At 26.5% G+C, this 18,988-nt stretch overlaps 1 protein-coding gene across 3 annotated transcripts in view; it reads left to right on the top strand.

The window, feature by feature from the left end:
- Positions 1 to 18,988, top strand: part of Kdm5 (Lysine demethylase 5) — a 111,505-nt gene that overhangs the window by 71,917 nt on the left and 20,600 nt on the right. For all 3 annotated transcript variants that reach the window (XM_067263293.1, XM_067263292.1, XM_067263291.1), the window contains 12 exons: positions 29 to 95; positions 162 to 286; positions 5,394 to 5,544; positions 8,376 to 8,493; positions 10,843 to 10,989; positions 11,083 to 11,291; positions 12,967 to 13,105; positions 13,178 to 13,357; positions 14,254 to 14,397; positions 14,467 to 14,638; positions 17,018 to 17,247; positions 18,148 to 18,379. In XM_067263293.1, coding sequence (XP_067119394.1) covers positions 29 to 95; positions 162 to 286; positions 5,394 to 5,544; positions 8,376 to 8,493; positions 10,843 to 10,989; positions 11,083 to 11,291; positions 12,967 to 13,105; positions 13,178 to 13,357; positions 14,254 to 14,397; positions 14,467 to 14,638; positions 17,018 to 17,247; positions 18,148 to 18,379 — 1,914 coding nt within the window. The remainder of the gene's footprint in view (positions 1 to 28; positions 96 to 161; positions 287 to 5,393; positions 5,545 to 8,375; positions 8,494 to 10,842; positions 10,990 to 11,082; positions 11,292 to 12,966; positions 13,106 to 13,177; positions 13,358 to 14,253; positions 14,398 to 14,466; positions 14,639 to 17,017; positions 17,248 to 18,147; positions 18,380 to 18,988) is intronic.

Below are 18,988 nucleotides of genomic sequence, written 5' to 3'. Positions count from 1 at the left end.
CTTAACTTATTGGTTAAATTTAACTTAGGTAAATTGGTATGTATCACTCACAAGGACAGATTATGTCATTGTTTACCTGAAGAACACTGTCTTAGGTATTTATGTTATTTTTAATATTTGTTCCTTAATTGCTTCAAATAATTTGTTATACTTTTTTATAGATATAGATATACCCTAGATGAATTACCTGTAATGCTACACAGATTGAAAGTGAGAGCAGAATCATTTGATAATTGGGCAATAAAAGTAAAGAATGCATTAGAAGCAACAGAAGGGAATAAACTTGGTAAATATATATTAAAATTCAATATTAGATTTAATGAAGAGAATTTATTATGATAGTAAAATAATCCAAGTAAGAATGCGTGTTACTGTTTTCTAACTAAAATACTTCAACTTTTACCACAGAAAAACAATTATTTAAACATAAAACAGTTTACTTTCTAAAGTAGACAATAGATATTTGTTAAAATAAATAAGAGAAAGATAACCTGATGTATTTCTTTAGATATTAGTATCTATTTATCAGATTTATTTCAAAATATATAAAAAATTTTATACATAAAGATTTTGATTTTATACAAATATGATTGACATAGGCATTGACATAGTGTTATCAATTGATTGCTGTGATAAGCTGATGATTCTGCTTTTTTTTGTAAATATATTAACATCTATGATTTCTTATTTCCTTCCTCTAATTTCATTGAATTATCAGATGTTATTGCTTTTTCTTTTTAGATTCCTTAATGAATTATAATATAAAAATATAGGTGAGTTTATAGCTCATTAACAATCATGAAGACTACTCATTTAAAAATTACACAATATAGTTCTATCTTGAGGAAACCGTGTTTTGTATTTTCTTATCTTTTCTTTTCTTTCGAAGACACAATGTAGTGACGTAAACTTAAACACTGGGCGAATTTTTCATCCTTTTTATTCGGTCGGTTCGAAGACCAACCGAATAAAAAGGATGAAAAATTCGCCCAGTGTTTAAGTTTACGTCACTACATTGTGTCTTCGAAAGAAAAGAAAAGATTACACAATATCATTTTAAATAAAAATTATGATTGTAGTAATTAATTGTACATTTATTATGCTACATAACTATGATAATTATAAATAGTACAGTACATTAACTGAATGAAAACTGTCTAATGATATCTAATTTAGACATCTCTATGTAATTTGTTTTGCAATGGTTTAAAATATTCATGGATGTTTATTTTTTAAATTGTTTCTTTCCTCTTTGTTGACGCATACAGTTTCTGCAGCACTGTCTTGCATCTGAGAAGGCTGTCATTTTTCCTTACAGATAATCAAGCAGCCCTCAATGCAGATAGATAGTTTGGTTCTCTAAGAAACTTCCTCTTCTTATGCTGCATCCATTTGCATGTTTCTTTTGCCCATTAGAATTTGATTACCTAATTCAACTCCAGTTTATTATTCTAATCCTGGGTCACAATTGTCACAATGCAATCATTGAATCATATAGTCTTCATCCACATTCTCTCTGCCTTAAGCAAGGTGTTGTTTCTGATGCTTTTGTAGTTTCTTCTCTTGGAAACTGACAAGAATCTTTCTCAATCAGCAGAATCAGGAAAATTCTATTTTCAAACTCTTGATAAGGTTGATGTCTTTGTACTACAATGAAGTTACATTGTAAATTGCTTCAAAGTATGCTGTGCTCTTTCTAGAAGACTTTTAACCTGATACATTCATTGATATATTTTTTCAAAAGTTGTGCTCAGTAGAATTGTTTTGAGCATGAAATTATACATTGATTCATTGGTTGGATCAGAACCCTGATGCTAAGAAGCAGAAATTTTACAAAGATCATTCCATAAATGGCCAGATTTGTCTAAATTGTGTATTTTGGTTAGACAACAAATATCCTGCAAAAGTGAATTCTTTAAATTTGTTTTGAAATTCCTCTGAAGCTTCATGGTCAGCACTTGATCTCTCTCCCTGGATGATACTTATTTCTCTACTGCCATAGTGCTGTTTTAGAACTATTCTGTGCTTTGTCTGGTTTAATCAGCCAGACAAAGCACAGAATAGATCTTAACTTTTCATAAAATGCTTGCCTGATTAGTGCAAATATACCTATTAACCAGTGTTCCACTAGCCCATTGTTGACTAAACCATTTAAGTTGCTGTAACTCAAGCATCATCCAGTTTCTTTTTCTCATAAAAACAAGTTGTAAAGAAAATACAATTTAACAGATTAATGTAAATTGTAAAATTTCAAAAATTTAATTTTGAAAAATTATAATACCAGTTGTTTTATGCAAATCTTTGTATGTTAATTTTTACATTGATTTACATTGTTTTAAATCTGCTTGAAAAGTCTAGTGATCCTGTGAGAAATATCATAGAAAATAAGTAACATTTTATCACATACAGTTTGCTATCCAGTTCCATATTGCATCATTAACTGCTTAACATTTGCTCCTTTATCTAGCTGTTGAATGTAATTTTTCTTCAATGATAAGGATTTTCTGTTTTTCTTGGCAGCCCCAAGACACTACTAAATGGTTTATAGTATAGAAACATAACTATAAAACAGCATGGATGACAGGACTACAACAAAGTAAACACTTCACTAAATTTAATTAGATTTGCACTATTATGAACAATATGATAACTTATTTGTGCTTGCATTCCTGCTGTCACTAATCAAACTAAATCCACCCCCATTGAACTGAGAATTGATTGTACAGAATAATTAAAAAACCTTACAACTTTAAAAGCATTAGAATTTTAATTTGAAGACTGAGATTTGGTTGACGTTTTATAGTAAACACATCAAGTTTGTCTCATGTAGTGTCATAGTACTGAATTCCATCATTATGAGGCATGCATTTGAAAATGGTTACTTGTTCTGTGTGTTGGTTTGAGAAACAAAATCCCTGAAATTAAATGAAATCTTTGCAATAAGTAGTGTGGGGATTATGCTAGTAGACCTGAAACTTGCTCTTAACATCAAAATTTTGTTGAGATTGGTTGTTCTGTTAAGCCCTGGTCACACTATGCAATTTCCAGCTGCGCAGGGGACTGCAACCGCGACGGCTGTTCCCGTTAACTAGTAATCCCCCCTCGAAAACCGGCACGACTGCAACTGCAACTAGAAACAAAAAGTTTGTTCTACTTGCGACGGTTGCAAACACGCATCCAATCAGAAAACGTCTATGTGCCACGTCATACTTTGTGTTGTATATTTGTCAACATATCTTGATTATAACATTCGTATTAACTTAGTTTCAGTACATTTAAATGCTATATTTGATATAAATCAAATCTGAATTTATAAAAGTTATTGTTAGATTTATTTTAAAAAGTTTGATTACTTTTAATAATATACAATTGAATAAAATAAATGCTGATATAAAAGAAAAAAATATATCGATTATAAATGAATTTAAATCATTCAAGCTTGCCTCTAAACAACACTTACCCTCAAATATTCATTTTTATAAGATTGATAAATAGCATCCAAAACTTCTAGGATAATGACTGATATCGAATTATGGGCCACTCTAAATTGGCATGCCAAACTATGAAACGTTTTGCCTAAATTATATATAAGTATAAATTATATTCATACGGATATATCCCTTATAACCTTCGGCATCCAAAAGCCTTAATTCATTCATCAGCTGGTGAAAGCACAATTGTTTAGCCTGTTGATTTTCATTTTGCCAAGTTTTAACCCAGCATGAACGTTTTTTTCTTATTTTTCTCTTTGTATATTCTCGCCAGCTCTAACAAAATTATTGCATTTTTTCTTTATTCCTTTTATTCATTCCAGAAAAGGAACTGCTTGCCATTTTAATAAGAAAAGTGGCTAAAATTCTGTAAATACTCTGAAGTAGAATGTAAAATGTCAGTACACTCACGAAAGTAGACAAAAACAAGCTACCCTGTAATTTTATTAGTTTATTATAGTCACGTGTTTCCGAGTTTCAACGTCAACGAACAATGTGTGACCACGAGAAGATGCGCACGACTCGCGCTTGTTGCGGTTGCAGTTGCCTGCGCAGCTGGAAATCGCATAGTGTGACCAAGGCTTTAGGCATTCAGGGAATTTGTCATGACAAAGTGTTTCTGAATCTTTTAATGAACACATGAGGATGAGCTTTATTTATAATCCTAGGAAATCAGTACACCATATGTCTTGTGAAATGCAAGTTTCAACTAAGTCTGGCACATTTTCAAAAACATTTGCACTTAAAATCACATAAATTTGAAATGCTTCAAAAAATACATATGTAGAAAAGGTGGCTTATCATGAATTTTGTGCAAATATATTGCATAAGATTGAAGAAGAGCAAGATCAACAATGTCCTTCAGTTATCAGTTAACATTTCATCTCAGTTGTTAAGTGCAGAATTTTGGGCTTTGAAATCTATAAGTAGCTATGGAAGAAATTCATGCAGTCTGTGTGAATATTTTTTTTTCTTTTAGCAAAGATAGTGTAGAGCCTTGTACACTATCATTAGCACATAGTGTAGAGCCTTGTAAAGAATCATTGAGAATATCATAAATCTGAGTATGCTGGAAAATTATTTTATTTCACAGTTAAATGACAATGATACAGAAAGATGCACTTTCAGCAAGACAGCATACTACCCCACAACTATATAGATATCTGGGATTTCCCAAATACATGTTTTTCAGGTCAATGGATTGGTCAAACAGGACTGATAGCATGATTATCTTGTTTCCCAGATTTGACACGCCTCAACTTTTTCACTTCTGGGGTTTCATTAAAGATTGTGTTTCTGTATCATACCTGTAAATCATGCTGAGCTCAAAACATGAATAACGATTGCAGTTACTGAAGTGACAACAGATATGCTGATTAGTTTTGCAAGAAATTGAATTTGTGATATCTGCTATATCACTAATTGCTCTCATATCAAACCAAAATGATTGTTTGAGGTAGAACTTAATGTGTTTTGCTATAAATTAACATTTCAACCTATTCTGTAAGTCTTCTAATTAAAATTATATATGCTTTCAAAGTTTGTAAAGTTCTTTGTGAATCATCATTGTAAAATTCTTTGCTGTCAATTTACAATACATATTTCCGGTACTGTGCATTCCTCCAAATTTTATCATTGATTAGATTGTTCAATAAGATAATATAGATATATTCAATGAATTAATCAGTTTTTATATTTTTTTAAAAAACATGAGTATAGAAGTATCCACACTGATGCTTCGTTATTGTTTTAGTCATTTAAAACATTTGAATTATTTTCTTTATTTAGAGGCATAGAACTATAAAAATATAAAATTTATAATAAAACTATCGTGTATTAATGTATGTAAAGTTAAGAAAAATAACATTTCTAATTTCTAATAATTTTTCTTACCATAATTAGAAATTTTAGAATTAAAGGAACTCATTCAAGAAGCAGAAGAAAAGAAATTTCCAAAAAGTGATTTGCTAGTAGCATTAGAAACAGCAATTCAAGATGCTGAAAAATGTGCATCAGTTGCACAACAGTTGTTAAGTCGTAAGGTCAGGACAAGGTAAGTTAATTCAACATACACTGCTAGTTCAAATATTAGCTGCATTTTTTTTATTCCAAGTTCTGAGAACATAATGGCACAGCATACAATCAATATTGAGATAGTCATATCTGTTTTTGTGTAATAAACTGATTATGATCTATCTATTGCAGTGGTGCAGAATATGTCCAAATCCACTAACAAGGTACAGGAAAAATAAAGCAGCCCTGGAAAAATTTGCAGTAGAAAATTAATATTATCAAATAGCTGCAAAAATCTAAAATAAAGCAGCATCCATGCTATTTTAAAGTCTATAGACATTAATTGGAAAAATTCTGCCAAAAATGCAGGGAGATCCTGTTTTGAAAGTGAAATTTGAGTGTTAAGTATCTAAGTGGTAGGTTAAAAAATGAAAAGAAAATTAAGTGTGCACACTCATAATGAGTTTGAAATGCATGTGTCTACGTTGCAATATTTGCTATAGCATCTGGTTCAGATTTAAATCATGACCCCCCCAATCCTACAGAATGATTTTGTAGTGAGGGATAGCAGGAAGGGAGTGCAAGTGTTGTTGTTTAATTTGTTTCTAATCAGTTCATTTATCTGTTAAATTTCAGTTATGTACAATAAGTCAGGTCTCTGTTAGGCAGTTTTGGTTTTCATAAAAATTGAAGCTGTGGTTTAGTTTAAAAAAACTGAAAATCTTTTTATTTCAAAACTCTTTGAAATACTATTTAATGGATGACATTTCATATGAGCTTGAATTAAAATGCATCACATGGTGATGAGATTAATTGTGTTTGACTTCAATTTTATTTCAATTAATCAACATAGTACATCAAGTTTACAAATTGTATATAAAGGAGAATGCACACATGCAGTGCAGCAAGGAAAAGCGGCAGAATGATGTCACTTTTTTGCCGCAGAAGTCTATTTTGTACCGCTTTTCTTGTGCTGCAAAAGTTGGTTGAATTCTATTTTTTTGCAGCAACCGCCGCCCAGACGTGTTTCTATCAGCCAATAACAGTTCATCTGGTAGTCACGTGAGAAAATAAAATTATGCGGTGTTTTAATGACTGAAAGTTTGACGTGGTTAACCAAGATAACTAACATCAGAATAAAGAGGAAAGGATAATAAATTTAACACACATTCTACACAAATAATCATATATAATGTAATTCAAAGAACAAAACAACCAAATCTTACTCGAAATAGTATTCTTTATCAAGAGATCTTAATCAAGGAATAAGCATATTTTGTACATCAGTTCTTTCTTGATCCAAGAAAATATCTGTAATCCAAAATCTTTGTTTAAATTTTCAATAAAATCTTTTAGCTAAATAAAGCAAGCCGTACAAAACAAAATTTGTAAATACGTGGATAGCAACAGTGTCGGTATCGTTCCCCATCTTGAATACTGAACGCATGCGCCAAAATGTAAGTGGATTGCCGCTTGTGTGGTTGTTCTGCCATGCGGCCAAGATGTGTTTGCAATACCGCTTTTCCTTGCCACACCACGTGTGTGCATCCTCCTAAATACTGTGATGATATATGTTTAAACTGTTCTTTTAATTTTGAAAACATTTTTGTATTAATTTAGCACTTTAGTGTTGCACAGCAAATTATACTATAGGTTATTTTTTGTATGATTTAATTAAAATACTTCAAACTATATAGTAATTATTATTAATCCTTTCATAAAATATTATTTTGTTTGCTAGCTAGTATGCAACAATTTTCAGAAAAATTTGTGTGTAAAATTCTTTATCCTGGAAATATTCTGCACCCATTTTCACCCATAATCATTTTATGTTTGAAGTAATTCTATAATGTCTCTATACTTAAACATTCAGTTTATACCCATTTGTGTAGATACAATAGACAATTTATATCAAGTATCTCCTGAAATTTGCATATTTATGTATATCAGTACTGATATATAAATTCACTTTTTAGCAATTAATAAAAATTTATTAAAATAATCTAAAAAATATATCACACAAAATTATATATTTTTGAATATTTAAAAATTTGAAGTAAAACATAAAAATAAGTACTACAAATTACATAGTAAATCGGACCTTAGTGATTTTTGTGAAATGAACAAATTCATATTTAAAGTGAAACAATTCATTGCACAATTAAAAAATTATTAATTAATACCAATATATATTAATTTGGAATTTTAAAAGTAAAATGTATTTTTTCAAAACTGTTTAATTTTAAAAATATGGTTTATATTTTATATTCAGACAAAGATTAATCTGTAATTTTTGCAATGAATTCATTACTGATAATACATGAATTATTTTAAGTTACCATTCTTTCACTGATTCTTATCAATTTATAATTGCAAAAATATTTTATTTGATATGTTTAGAAATATCAGTAATATGTTTTTTTTTTTTGTAATTTTTAATAGAAACAAAGAATATCAAGAATTTAAGTAATCCTTGCTTGCAGAGTTTTGTGTAAAATAATATATTTAACAATAAACAAGACATAATTATTGTGTAGTTTTATATTATATTTCGTATTTTATTTACATAGTTTACTTACAATACTTTTTTAACACAGTTATACAGTTTATATTATTATAGTTTGCCATTTGACATTACAAGTGCTTTTTCTTGTCCTTAATGGTAAAAAAAAATTACATTGTTTGTGCATTGTTTTATTGATTGAAATAAAAAATATATAGTTTTAATATTTTTGTTTTTGAGTTTTTAGAATAAAATTTTAATATTATTTGCAAATCATTTGTTTAAATTATAAGAATATAATAGCAATTATGCATACATTATCCAAGTTGTATATACATAATTAATATATATTTAAATTTCCCATTTAGAAATCGGCAGTCAAATGAAAACAAATGCAGTTCTCAATTGACATTAGAAGATCTTCAGTTATTTTATGAAAAGATATGTAATCTTGCCTGTGAAATAAAGGAAACAGTTCTTATTAAAGTAAGTTTAATTACATGTATAGAAACATTTAAATACTTTAATATTAAATATATTAACATTGATATTCTTAATAACAGTTATAATCTTATGATTTTTATGAATGTTATTTATGAATCTCATTTTCACATGGTTATTTGAGGTGACTATTACAGTCAAAATTATCTCTTATTTCCTGGATTTCCAAAGGAAAAAGAAATGGTTTTTATTAGTTACCATCAATCTACTCAGTTGAAAAAAATTATAAAATCACCAATAAGTCAATTTGTTGGGCTGCAGTTTGAAAAAATTGTAGACCTAAATTACCACTGTCAGTCTGTCCTTCCTTAATCTTGAGAAGAGTTAAATATATGAAAATTGGGATCAGGTATGGAAAGCTTAGGGCTGTTGGTTCCGATTAACTATATACGAACTTCAGTTTGCACTGGAAGTCACACTATTTCAATTCAAAAATTTTTCCCTGAAAGGAGTTAGATAGATGATCAGCACATCATACATGTCAATGCCCTATACATCATATAGTTCCTGTTAGCAATAGAACCCTATCGCTAACATCAAAAAATAAAAGACAAAGGTTTTATTATTCCCATTTTTATTGACTGCATCAAGGATGTGATCTTGAGAGAGAGATATTCCAAGTTAAATGTTTTTTTTTTTAAATGCACTAATTGAGAATGTGTCATATAATTGATAAGAACCAACAGAACTTTTCTTGACTTCTGTTATAATTCCACATCTCAATGCATTAGCTATTTCTAAAAAATTTCAGAGAAAAAATGCAAAAAATTTTGTTTGTATAATAGAGATTATTAAACTGTTTTATTTTAAGTTTATTAAAATACAAAGGTTTAGTGTTTTTTCTGGTCATAAAAAGCTTTTATTTACCATTTTTTGAGATGTTTTGAATGACATAACATCATTTATGCGATCAGTCAACAATATTGCATGTTTGTCATTTCGAAAACCTTTTATGTATTATTGTTGCACAATAAAATATATCTATTTCATCAATATGGTAGATGTCATTTGCACAAAAGTAGGACAGTTTTATAGATTTTCTTTGTTCAGCACTTAATTACATTAGCATTTTTGTATTTTATTGTTAGCAATAGTATAACAATAATATCAATTTTTAATGAAATTAATTTCTATAGTAACTAGTCAGGTGGCAGTACAGTAAAGGTATCTTCCTATTGCTCTACAGTCCCAGGATTAATCTGGACTGGCAATTTCAGGATTTTTTTGTGGGTTGTCTGTCCAGATATTTTGGACTCATCACTCAGCCATTTCTTTGTGTGCCTAGCCAAGCCACAATAGACTAGGATAAAAGGTTCTCATTAGCCCACATGGGGCACAGTAAAAAATGAAAAATCTCTTAAAATTCTAGATTGTTGACAACAAAACAATTTTGATGATAGATTTATTTAAAGTAATAGTTCTAATAGAATTCTTACCAATTATTATACATTTTAGACTGCTCAATAAATTATACATGTAATACAGAAAAAATTATTAGACAAAAGATTCGATCACTCCATATTTTTTTCAAATTAAGCTTTTATCATTTATAACTTCACACTTGACTGTTAATTAATATACTGTATATTATTAAATTAGAAAAATCTTTAAAATGTGTTTGAGATTTTTGATTAAAACTGTACATTTTCTTAAGAATAAAGTATCAAAGACTTTCTAAAAATTTTTAGGGAATCTTTGAAATCTGCAAACCTTGGCACCATCATAATAAAATTGATGTTTTATTCTTTTGATTCATTTATTATTAAACTCTAACTTTGAATGTTTATTGGAACAAGTTGTATAACTGCAGATAGCTTAAATAAAGCCAAAAGCATTTTTTCATAATTAAAAGTTAATTATCATAATAAGCAATGTCTAAGAGCTGTTTTTATTTCTAGGGGATATTTTATTCATGAACTTTCTGTATAAAGTTTGAAATATAAATAAATAAGTTTATTTTTAAACTTTATAATAATATTTATATATAAATTTTATAAATATAGATCTGTATATGTTAATTTTTCTTTTTAAAACTAGTAAGAATTATTTTTAATTATTAATATTTTAGATATGTTTAAAATATTGGTTTAGAAGTTTTTCTTCATTTTACTAATTGTGACTAAAAACATTCATGCATTCATCTTTTCTTATCTTATTTGTAATTTTTATTAATTGATATTTTCAATTTATAATTCATATTTATCTTCAATAGTTGTAGAATTCAGTAATAGTAGATATTGTTGATAAATAAGTTATTGATAAGGAATTGGATTTAATTATTTTCCACTTATTAATTTCGTGCTGGAAATATTAATTTAAAATTTTAATTTTCAGGATTTATTAGACAGAGTTCTTGGTTTTGAAAGAGATGCAAAAGTTTTGCTTTCTGAAGATATGACTGATTTGAAAAAACTTGAAAAACAATTAGATATTGGACTGAGTTTGGATGTTGATCTGCCTGAAATTCCTAAACTTAAACAAGTTAGTTTAATTTGAATTACTATATTTTAGAGAATATACATACATATATAATCTGTTAATAAATGTTTGTTTACGTATTGAAATCAAATTTAGAAATTACAACAAACTCAATGGTTAGAGGAAGTCAGAATTTCATTATCTAATCCACAACAAGTAACATTAGATACGTTAAGAAAACTCTTAGATATGGGTGTTAATATCCCACCACATCAGCTAGTAGAGAAAACTATGGGAGATCTACAAGAAATGCTAACTACAGGCGAAAAATGGGAGGAGAAGGCAAAGACATGTCTTCAAGCAAAGTATGTATTATTCAATTTTATAACTTTTTAAAAAAATTTTAACAATTTTACATTTTATACTTTGTGTTTTATAACATGTTTTGCACTTTTGGAGAAAGGGATGAATCAGTTGGAATTAGAAAAAGTTTGAGGGAGCCTTTCAAAATGTCTTGTTATATCATTAACATTAATTGCTTCTTACATATCAGACCATATCACTTTTTTTGAATTGTCTGTATCAATGATTTTTTAGTTTAGGTAATGTATTTGGGATTACAGATTCATGATATGCTTATAAATCATGTGTAATAATAGATGTAGTAAAATGTGTATACATTACATTATAATTACATTATTCTTTATTATACTGATGTGATGTAATTGTATTAATGCTAGAGTTTGCTACTAATAACTATTAACTTACTATTTAAGATTTGATACATGATGATATTTATAAATACTTAATTTATGATTATTTAGATATATAATTTCCCTTATTTTGTACAAATAAAAAAGATACTAGAATTTTTCTAAATTGCATTAATTTACAACAAAATTAAATTCAGAAAATACAACAGAATATTTAAAAGGGTATGAAAGTTTTACAAAACACTTTTTTTCTTTTATAGATCAGTAATTCTTTTCATTCTGTCAATAATCAATAATTCCTTCTCTTGAGAAAATTTTATTGTATAGAATTTGAACAGACTTTTCTTTTTTAATACATTAAAGTTTATGAAGACAAAAAATTGATGACAGTAAAACTTAAAATCTTAAGCAGTTTGAAGTCTCAAACTGTTAACTTTTTGATAAATAAGAATTCAACAAAGCTATTACTTAAATTAAAATTTACTCTTTTTAAGTATAAAAGAAATTATCCTGGTAATAGTCTCATTTTAAAAATTTGTACACAATAACTGAATTTTATTATTAAAATAACATTAAATATTAAAAAGTTATTAAACTATTTTATTGTCAGCAATTGTTCATATATCCCAGTTTTGAAAACGAAATTTTATATTTGCATTGATAGAAAATCATCTGTTGTATAACTGTTTTGCACACTTGATAATATATAAATTCCATCATTTATAGAAAACTTGCATTAGAAAGAAAATAAAATAGTTCTGGAAGGATATAAAAACAAATTGAATACTTTTTCTTACATTTTCAGATATAATATTTAACCTAAATATATATATATATATATAGAGTTATTCTGAATCAGCATATATTAACAAAAATAAAATCCAGCAATGAGTTGCATAACTTTCTCAGTTGTTATGAGATTTTATTTAAAAAATAAATCATATTATTAATCATAAATAAAATTGTGTGTTGCCATCTGTTATGAGATTTTATTATAAACTTAATTAAAAGTTTAATATTATAACAACTTTTTAAATAAAAAATTCAGTTAATTTACAGAATTGTTTCCATCAACTGAGTTTTTTATTTCATTTCACAGAAAAACAAATATTAAATATTATCATGTTTCACTGACTTTCTTGTTAAACTTTTTTTACAGGTGTGTAATTAGATTTTTTTTAGATTATACACTTCAAAATAATACAAATTTAAAGTCCCCATACTAGAAATTAAAATAAAATATGATTTCAAGTTTATTTCATTGAGAATACATATTTAATTTACTTTATGAAGTTCTTTATTTTTTGTAATTACATTTGTTTTACAGACCATATAATAATTTATCAGTGTTAGAAACAATTGTGAATGAAACAAGTCTTTTACCTGTACATTTACCAAATACACTCAATGTTAAAGATGCTGTGAAGAAAGCGAAAGAATGGATTGCAAAAGTTGAACAAGTAATGGTAAGAACATATTTTATTTACGAAATTTATTGTTATAAATTATTTGCAATATATAATTAATTTTATTCTTAGAATGGAGATCACTACACGTATTTGGAAATAGTTGAATATCTTGTACATAAAGGTCGACCCATTCCTGTACATTTAGAGCAGCTGCAACATTTAGAAGTTCAAGTAGAAGTTGCAACTGCATGGAAAGAAAGAACAGCTCGCACTTTTCTGAAAAAAAATTCTTACTACACATTAATGGAGGTAAACAATATTTATATAACTAATATATGTATGTAAGTTAATTATTGAAAATAATACTAAAATGTAAATTACAATTTAAGAGAACATTTCTTAGATTATGATACTAATGTTAAAGAAAACATTCTTTGCAGAACTATAAAGTAACAACATTGTAATTTAACTGTCAGAAGAAAGTTTTTGTTTATAGGGCAATAAAACAATTAGTGGCTTATTGCTGGTAGTAGTAGTAGTAGTAGTAGTAGTAGTAGTAGTAGTAAGTCAATGAGGGCTGCACTAACAATCTACCCTGACTCTGAAAAATAACACCTTCCTCTCAAATTTCACACAAAGTGGATGCTAATTGATGAAGGTTGAGGTAATTTACAGTGAGTTTCTGAAATTTGATATGTTCAGTTTTGCAGGTTTGGTTCAACTTACAATAAAATAAACATAAAAAAGCACTTTCAGTGGTCCACAAGTATTTTATGTCATTAGAAAGAAGACAAAATGCAGAAATTAAACATATAATTGTTATTTTTTATGTAATGCTGACAGTTTTACAATATTATAATGAAAAAATGCTTTGTGAATTTCATGCACTCTTTGGAGAGGGATGCCAGTGTTTACCATATGGAAATATCTGATTTCATGGTCTCCTCGGATAAACTAACATGCCCAACAATCTGCAAAATAGGGTAGAAGTGATCAGGGAATTTTAAAATTTGAAATTGGTATCACCTGATTGATTGATTGAATATAAATATTGGTTATGAATTTCATTTTGTTGAATTATTTCGTTAAATTTCAAATGTGCTGGTTAGTCATAAACTTTCTTTGGTGTAATATATATTGTAATATTTGAATACTTTTAAATATATATATTCAGTAAATATGTTTAATAAATATTAATTTTATAGGTTTTATCTCCAAAATCAGATATTGGAGTTCATCCTACATTAAAAAATAAGAGAAAAAGAGGTAAAGATACATCTGATAAAGAAAATGAGCAAATACAGAATTTGGATGTAAAATTAGAAGAAATAAAAAATCCAGCAGCAATTGTAGGAAACTTTTTACATAAATGAAATGAGAAATTGTTTAAAATCTTATTTTATTAAATTAACTTTCAGGTAGCTGGATTCAAACAGGCAGAAAAATTAGAAAAAGAAGCTATGCATCAACTAAGAATAAAAAATTTGAGGAAGCGTGCTGAGGATGTTGGTGATTCTCGTTACTGTATTTGTCATAAAGGACTTACAAACAATATGTTGCAATGTGAATTATGCAAAGATTGGTTTCATGGTAAACAGTTTCTGCTAATGATAATTATATTATTAACTAACATATTTGAGAATTGAGAATGAAAATATGTTTTTATGAAAAGTTAATAAAATTTTAAGAAAGTTCAATCTAAAAGACAATGTTTGAAGAAAAAAAGATTAGTGTACTAATTTATAACTAAAGTGGTAAGTGAAAATGTAATTAAATGTTTAAGTGGATGTGACAGTTTTGTTAACTTAAAGCCTGATATATAACACCCAATTTTTCTGCAAATTTTTTTATACCCAAAATTTCTGTAACATCAATGAATTCTTAGAATAGATCCTGGCAGAAAAACTGAGTGTTTATTTTTATGGAAAATGTCATAAATCGGAAAAATAGCTTTTAATGACTACTTAAATTACTATGGAAATTAGAATACTGATTTAAGAAATCAGAGTAATTGTGAATAAAATTTTAAAAGTTAACAGATTTATGTTTTGTCTAATAAACATCTGATATAATTTTTTATGTATATTTTTATATATAATTTTTTTAAAATTATTATTTAAAACAAAATATGATACAGAATAACTGTATAATGCATTTTTAAAAGTTAAACTAAAGATAGCATTTAGATGCAATTAGTATTTTTGCACTTGCTTCATTTTTTTTACATTTTATTTAAAATAATGTAAATAAGTATCATGTTAATATATAAATTTAAATACAGAAAAATTGTAAATTCTTTTATAATTAAAATTAAGATCAATAAAAAGCACATTGAAAATAAAATCAATATGCTATGACATCTATACATGCCATATTTATTTTTTTTACAAGAAATGAAAATAAGCAAATAAATAGATAGCTGGTATTTGATGTGTATTTTAAAAAATAACCTGTTGAGATACTCAGTTGAAATTAAAATTAACAAGGAACTTAATGCCAACAATGTTGCTTGTATTTAATATTATTTTGTCTCAAAAAAAAAAAAAAATAGCATATCATTAATATATGAAAAATTTGACATCCTGCAATGGTTTTTTCCTCTTGAAAGAACTGAGCATGTTAGTGGTTTGTACTGTAAGATACCATTCATTTGATAATGAAATTTAAAGATTTTTGTTTTAAAGAGTGTCTTTTCATATTAACTTAATATTTTTATTCTCAGTTAATAATTACCATATAGCAATTTTGAAATTATTACAAAATACACTTGCAGATGTAATAAGTTTTTCTTTTTGATATTATTTTTATACTTCATTGTAATTTATCATAAACACTATGTAATGAATTTTTTCATTTATTAAATTTATTAATATTGCAAACATAAACATTTGAATATTTAGAATTAATTGATTAATAATTTAGAGATTTCCAGACAAGTCTAGATTCTTGTTGAATACTTTAGGGAAGACAATGAACATTATATGCCAGATTGGCATAACAAGAATATAATGTATATGGAGCATAATACAACAGGACTTATATGATGATTCTAAATTGTACATGTATCTTATTTATAAGGAAAGATTAACTTGGACTCAAATCATAAATTCCTACAATAAGTTAATTTTTTCTTGTAGAAATTTCTAAATAATTAACTAAATGTTTTAATAATTATAATAGATATAGAAATAGTTAAGCTGTTTATCTTTAAGGCAAATTATATAAGTTGAATCTGGTTGATTTGAACTTGAATTATTTAAATTTTAAAAGGGAAAATAGCATGTAATTAATTTTGTGTGTTTTGAGGATTCTCCAAAATGCATATTTTCTGTAAACTTTTGGGATATAGATGAAATTGTCATGTGTTTTCAGTGACATTGTATCTAGCTTGCAGAATTGTTTAGCTATGTTTTTAGATTTAGGTGAGGAATGTGTTATACTTAACTTTATCTTTTCCTTAAAAAGTTGATGTTTAAAGTTTTAAAAAAAATAAAGAAAAATATGGGATTTTATCAGAGAAGGAAGTATTAGTGAATGCTAGAAACTTGCAGAAAACAAGTTTAACTTTCAAAAACATTTGAATATCAAAAAAGTTTGGTTAGCTATTCAAATTTTTTATTAATTTTCTTGATGTTCAAATTAAAAAGATTCAATTATATTAATTAATTTCTAATCTAATCAAGAAAAATTTTGACAATATTTAACTCCTTTATGTATTAAAAGTATGTTGTCTTTATTGAAAAATAAGAATAGATATCATGATACAAATAAACTCTAATGTGATGACATTGCTAAATTACTATTTTGTAATTTCAATTAAAAAAAACTTTTCAGTTAAATTTATAAAATACACATAAAATACTATTAGTTTTATAATCTATGAAAATGCATGTTACAATCAAATATTTTTACATTTTTTAAATATAAATAAACTATTGATTAAATCTTTATAATTGGAATCTTATTTAGCTAATTGTGTGCCTCTTCCAAAATCTGCCTCTTCAAAGAAACAATCTGCAACAAATACAGTATCTCATTTGGTACATGAGGTCAAGTTCCTATGTCCTATGTGTATGCGTTCAAGAAGACCACGTTTAGAAACAATACTAGCACTTTTAGTATCTTTACAAAAATTACCAGTAAGGTTGCCAGAAGGAGAGGCTTTGCAAAATTTAACAGAAAGAGCTATGACTTGGCAGGTAAATTCTGTTTGTTAAATAAATGTAAAACCATATCAGTGTTTTCTTTATAATTTCAGAACCATTTCAGTTAAGTGTTTTAGTTTAATGTTTAAATTTTAAATATTTAACTAAATATCATACCTTAACCTAATTTTACTGTAAAATGTATTTTTTTATTATTATAGGCTATGAGCTATCACAGTTACTAGTAATAATTATAAATAATTATTTTTTATAGCTTTCAAAAAGTAGTTTTCATACTTTTTTCTAATTTTTTGAAAGATAAAGTTAAACATTTTTTGATTTGCTATAAGTTATTATAAATATATTAAAAGTTGTGATTTATTATACACAAAATATATGAAAAAAGTATTACATGTAAACTTATATATAGACACTGAGCCACAAACACATTGTAACACAGATTCTTCATTTGTTTTGTAAAATGGCAGTTCACAGCTTATTAGCAAGTTCAGTGATACTCATGTACAGTCTTTCTTAAATGATGCAAATTTTATTTATTTTTGAGTCTCTCTCTGTTTACCATGAGGCATGGCTAAAATGCATTAAACCAACTAACCATTTGCAACTTACCATGTTATTTATTTTCTTGATTCTTCTGACTTCAAAATAGTTGTCATAAAATATTTGAGAATAATTAGGTAAACAGAATAAATGCTATTATTTAAATATAGAAGAGAATCAGCAGTTAAGAGTTCAGCACATGCTAAATTATATGAAAATTATTAATAAGATTTGATAAATAGAAACATTTAGAAGAAAAACAACTTTTAAAATATTATGTTTTTTATAATAATTTGAAATATTATTTATATAAAATTTATTATAATTTTTTATAAAATATTTTAACTGTTAAAGTTTTTATAAATTATTATTCTGTTGTTAATACATTTTTAGGATAATGCAAGACAAGCTCTTGCAACAGAAGAATTGGCAGCTGCTTTGGCAAAGTTATCAGTTATTTCACAACGTAAAGTAGAACAAGCAGCAAGAGAAAAAACAGAAAAAATTATTAGCAAAGAATTAATGAAAGCTGCCAGCAATCCAGAATTGAAACCTCATCTTCAAAATGTAGCCCAAACTGCATTTTCTGGTTTGCAGCAAACTAACAAAGAAATAGATGAGAAAGGTATTATACATTAAAGAATGAAAATTTAATAAAATTTAAACTTAATTGTTTAAGAAATTGTAAGTATAAGATATAAATCATTCAAATAAATAAACTTAAAAGACAGATATAAAGCTGCTGAACCTGTTTTTTTTTTTTTTTTTTTTTTTTTTAAATGGTAATTTTATAGTAAGATACATTTTAATCTAAAGAATATTTTAATTGCAATATTGAAAAATTATATTAAAATAAGTAATTTTTTTTTTCATTAGGGGAAATAATCTTATTTTTAATTACTTTTTAGTTTTTAATTGTCTGAAGGAATATTTATTATGGAATTTATCTACATTTTTTTTTTATGTTTAGCTATATTTTATACCAAAGAATTCATCAGTTATTTACAGTTTTCAGTAATAATATATTTCTATTGTGATTGATATCAGTATTATTTTACTAATAAAATAGTTTTGTAATTATTTGATTGTAATTGAAGAAATTAACTGAATACAGGGTCCCACATAAAACCAACTTCATTCATCAATTGAATAAAACCAAATTTTCAAAATAGTTTTTTTTGTCTAATTTTATTTTGTTTTATTTGTCCCTTTTTTCCCAATATGAAGATTACAA

Source organism: Centruroides vittatus, unplaced genomic scaffold (genome assembly GCF_030686945.1).
Source record: "Centruroides vittatus isolate TY-2023 unplaced genomic scaffold, ASM3068694v2 contig_1758, whole genome shotgun sequence".
Classification (NCBI taxonomy): Eukaryota; Metazoa; Arthropoda; class Arachnida; order Scorpiones; family Buthidae; genus Centruroides; species Centruroides vittatus.
Note: the sequence above shows the minus strand (reverse complement) of the source record. Positions and strands in the feature narration are given on the sequence as shown.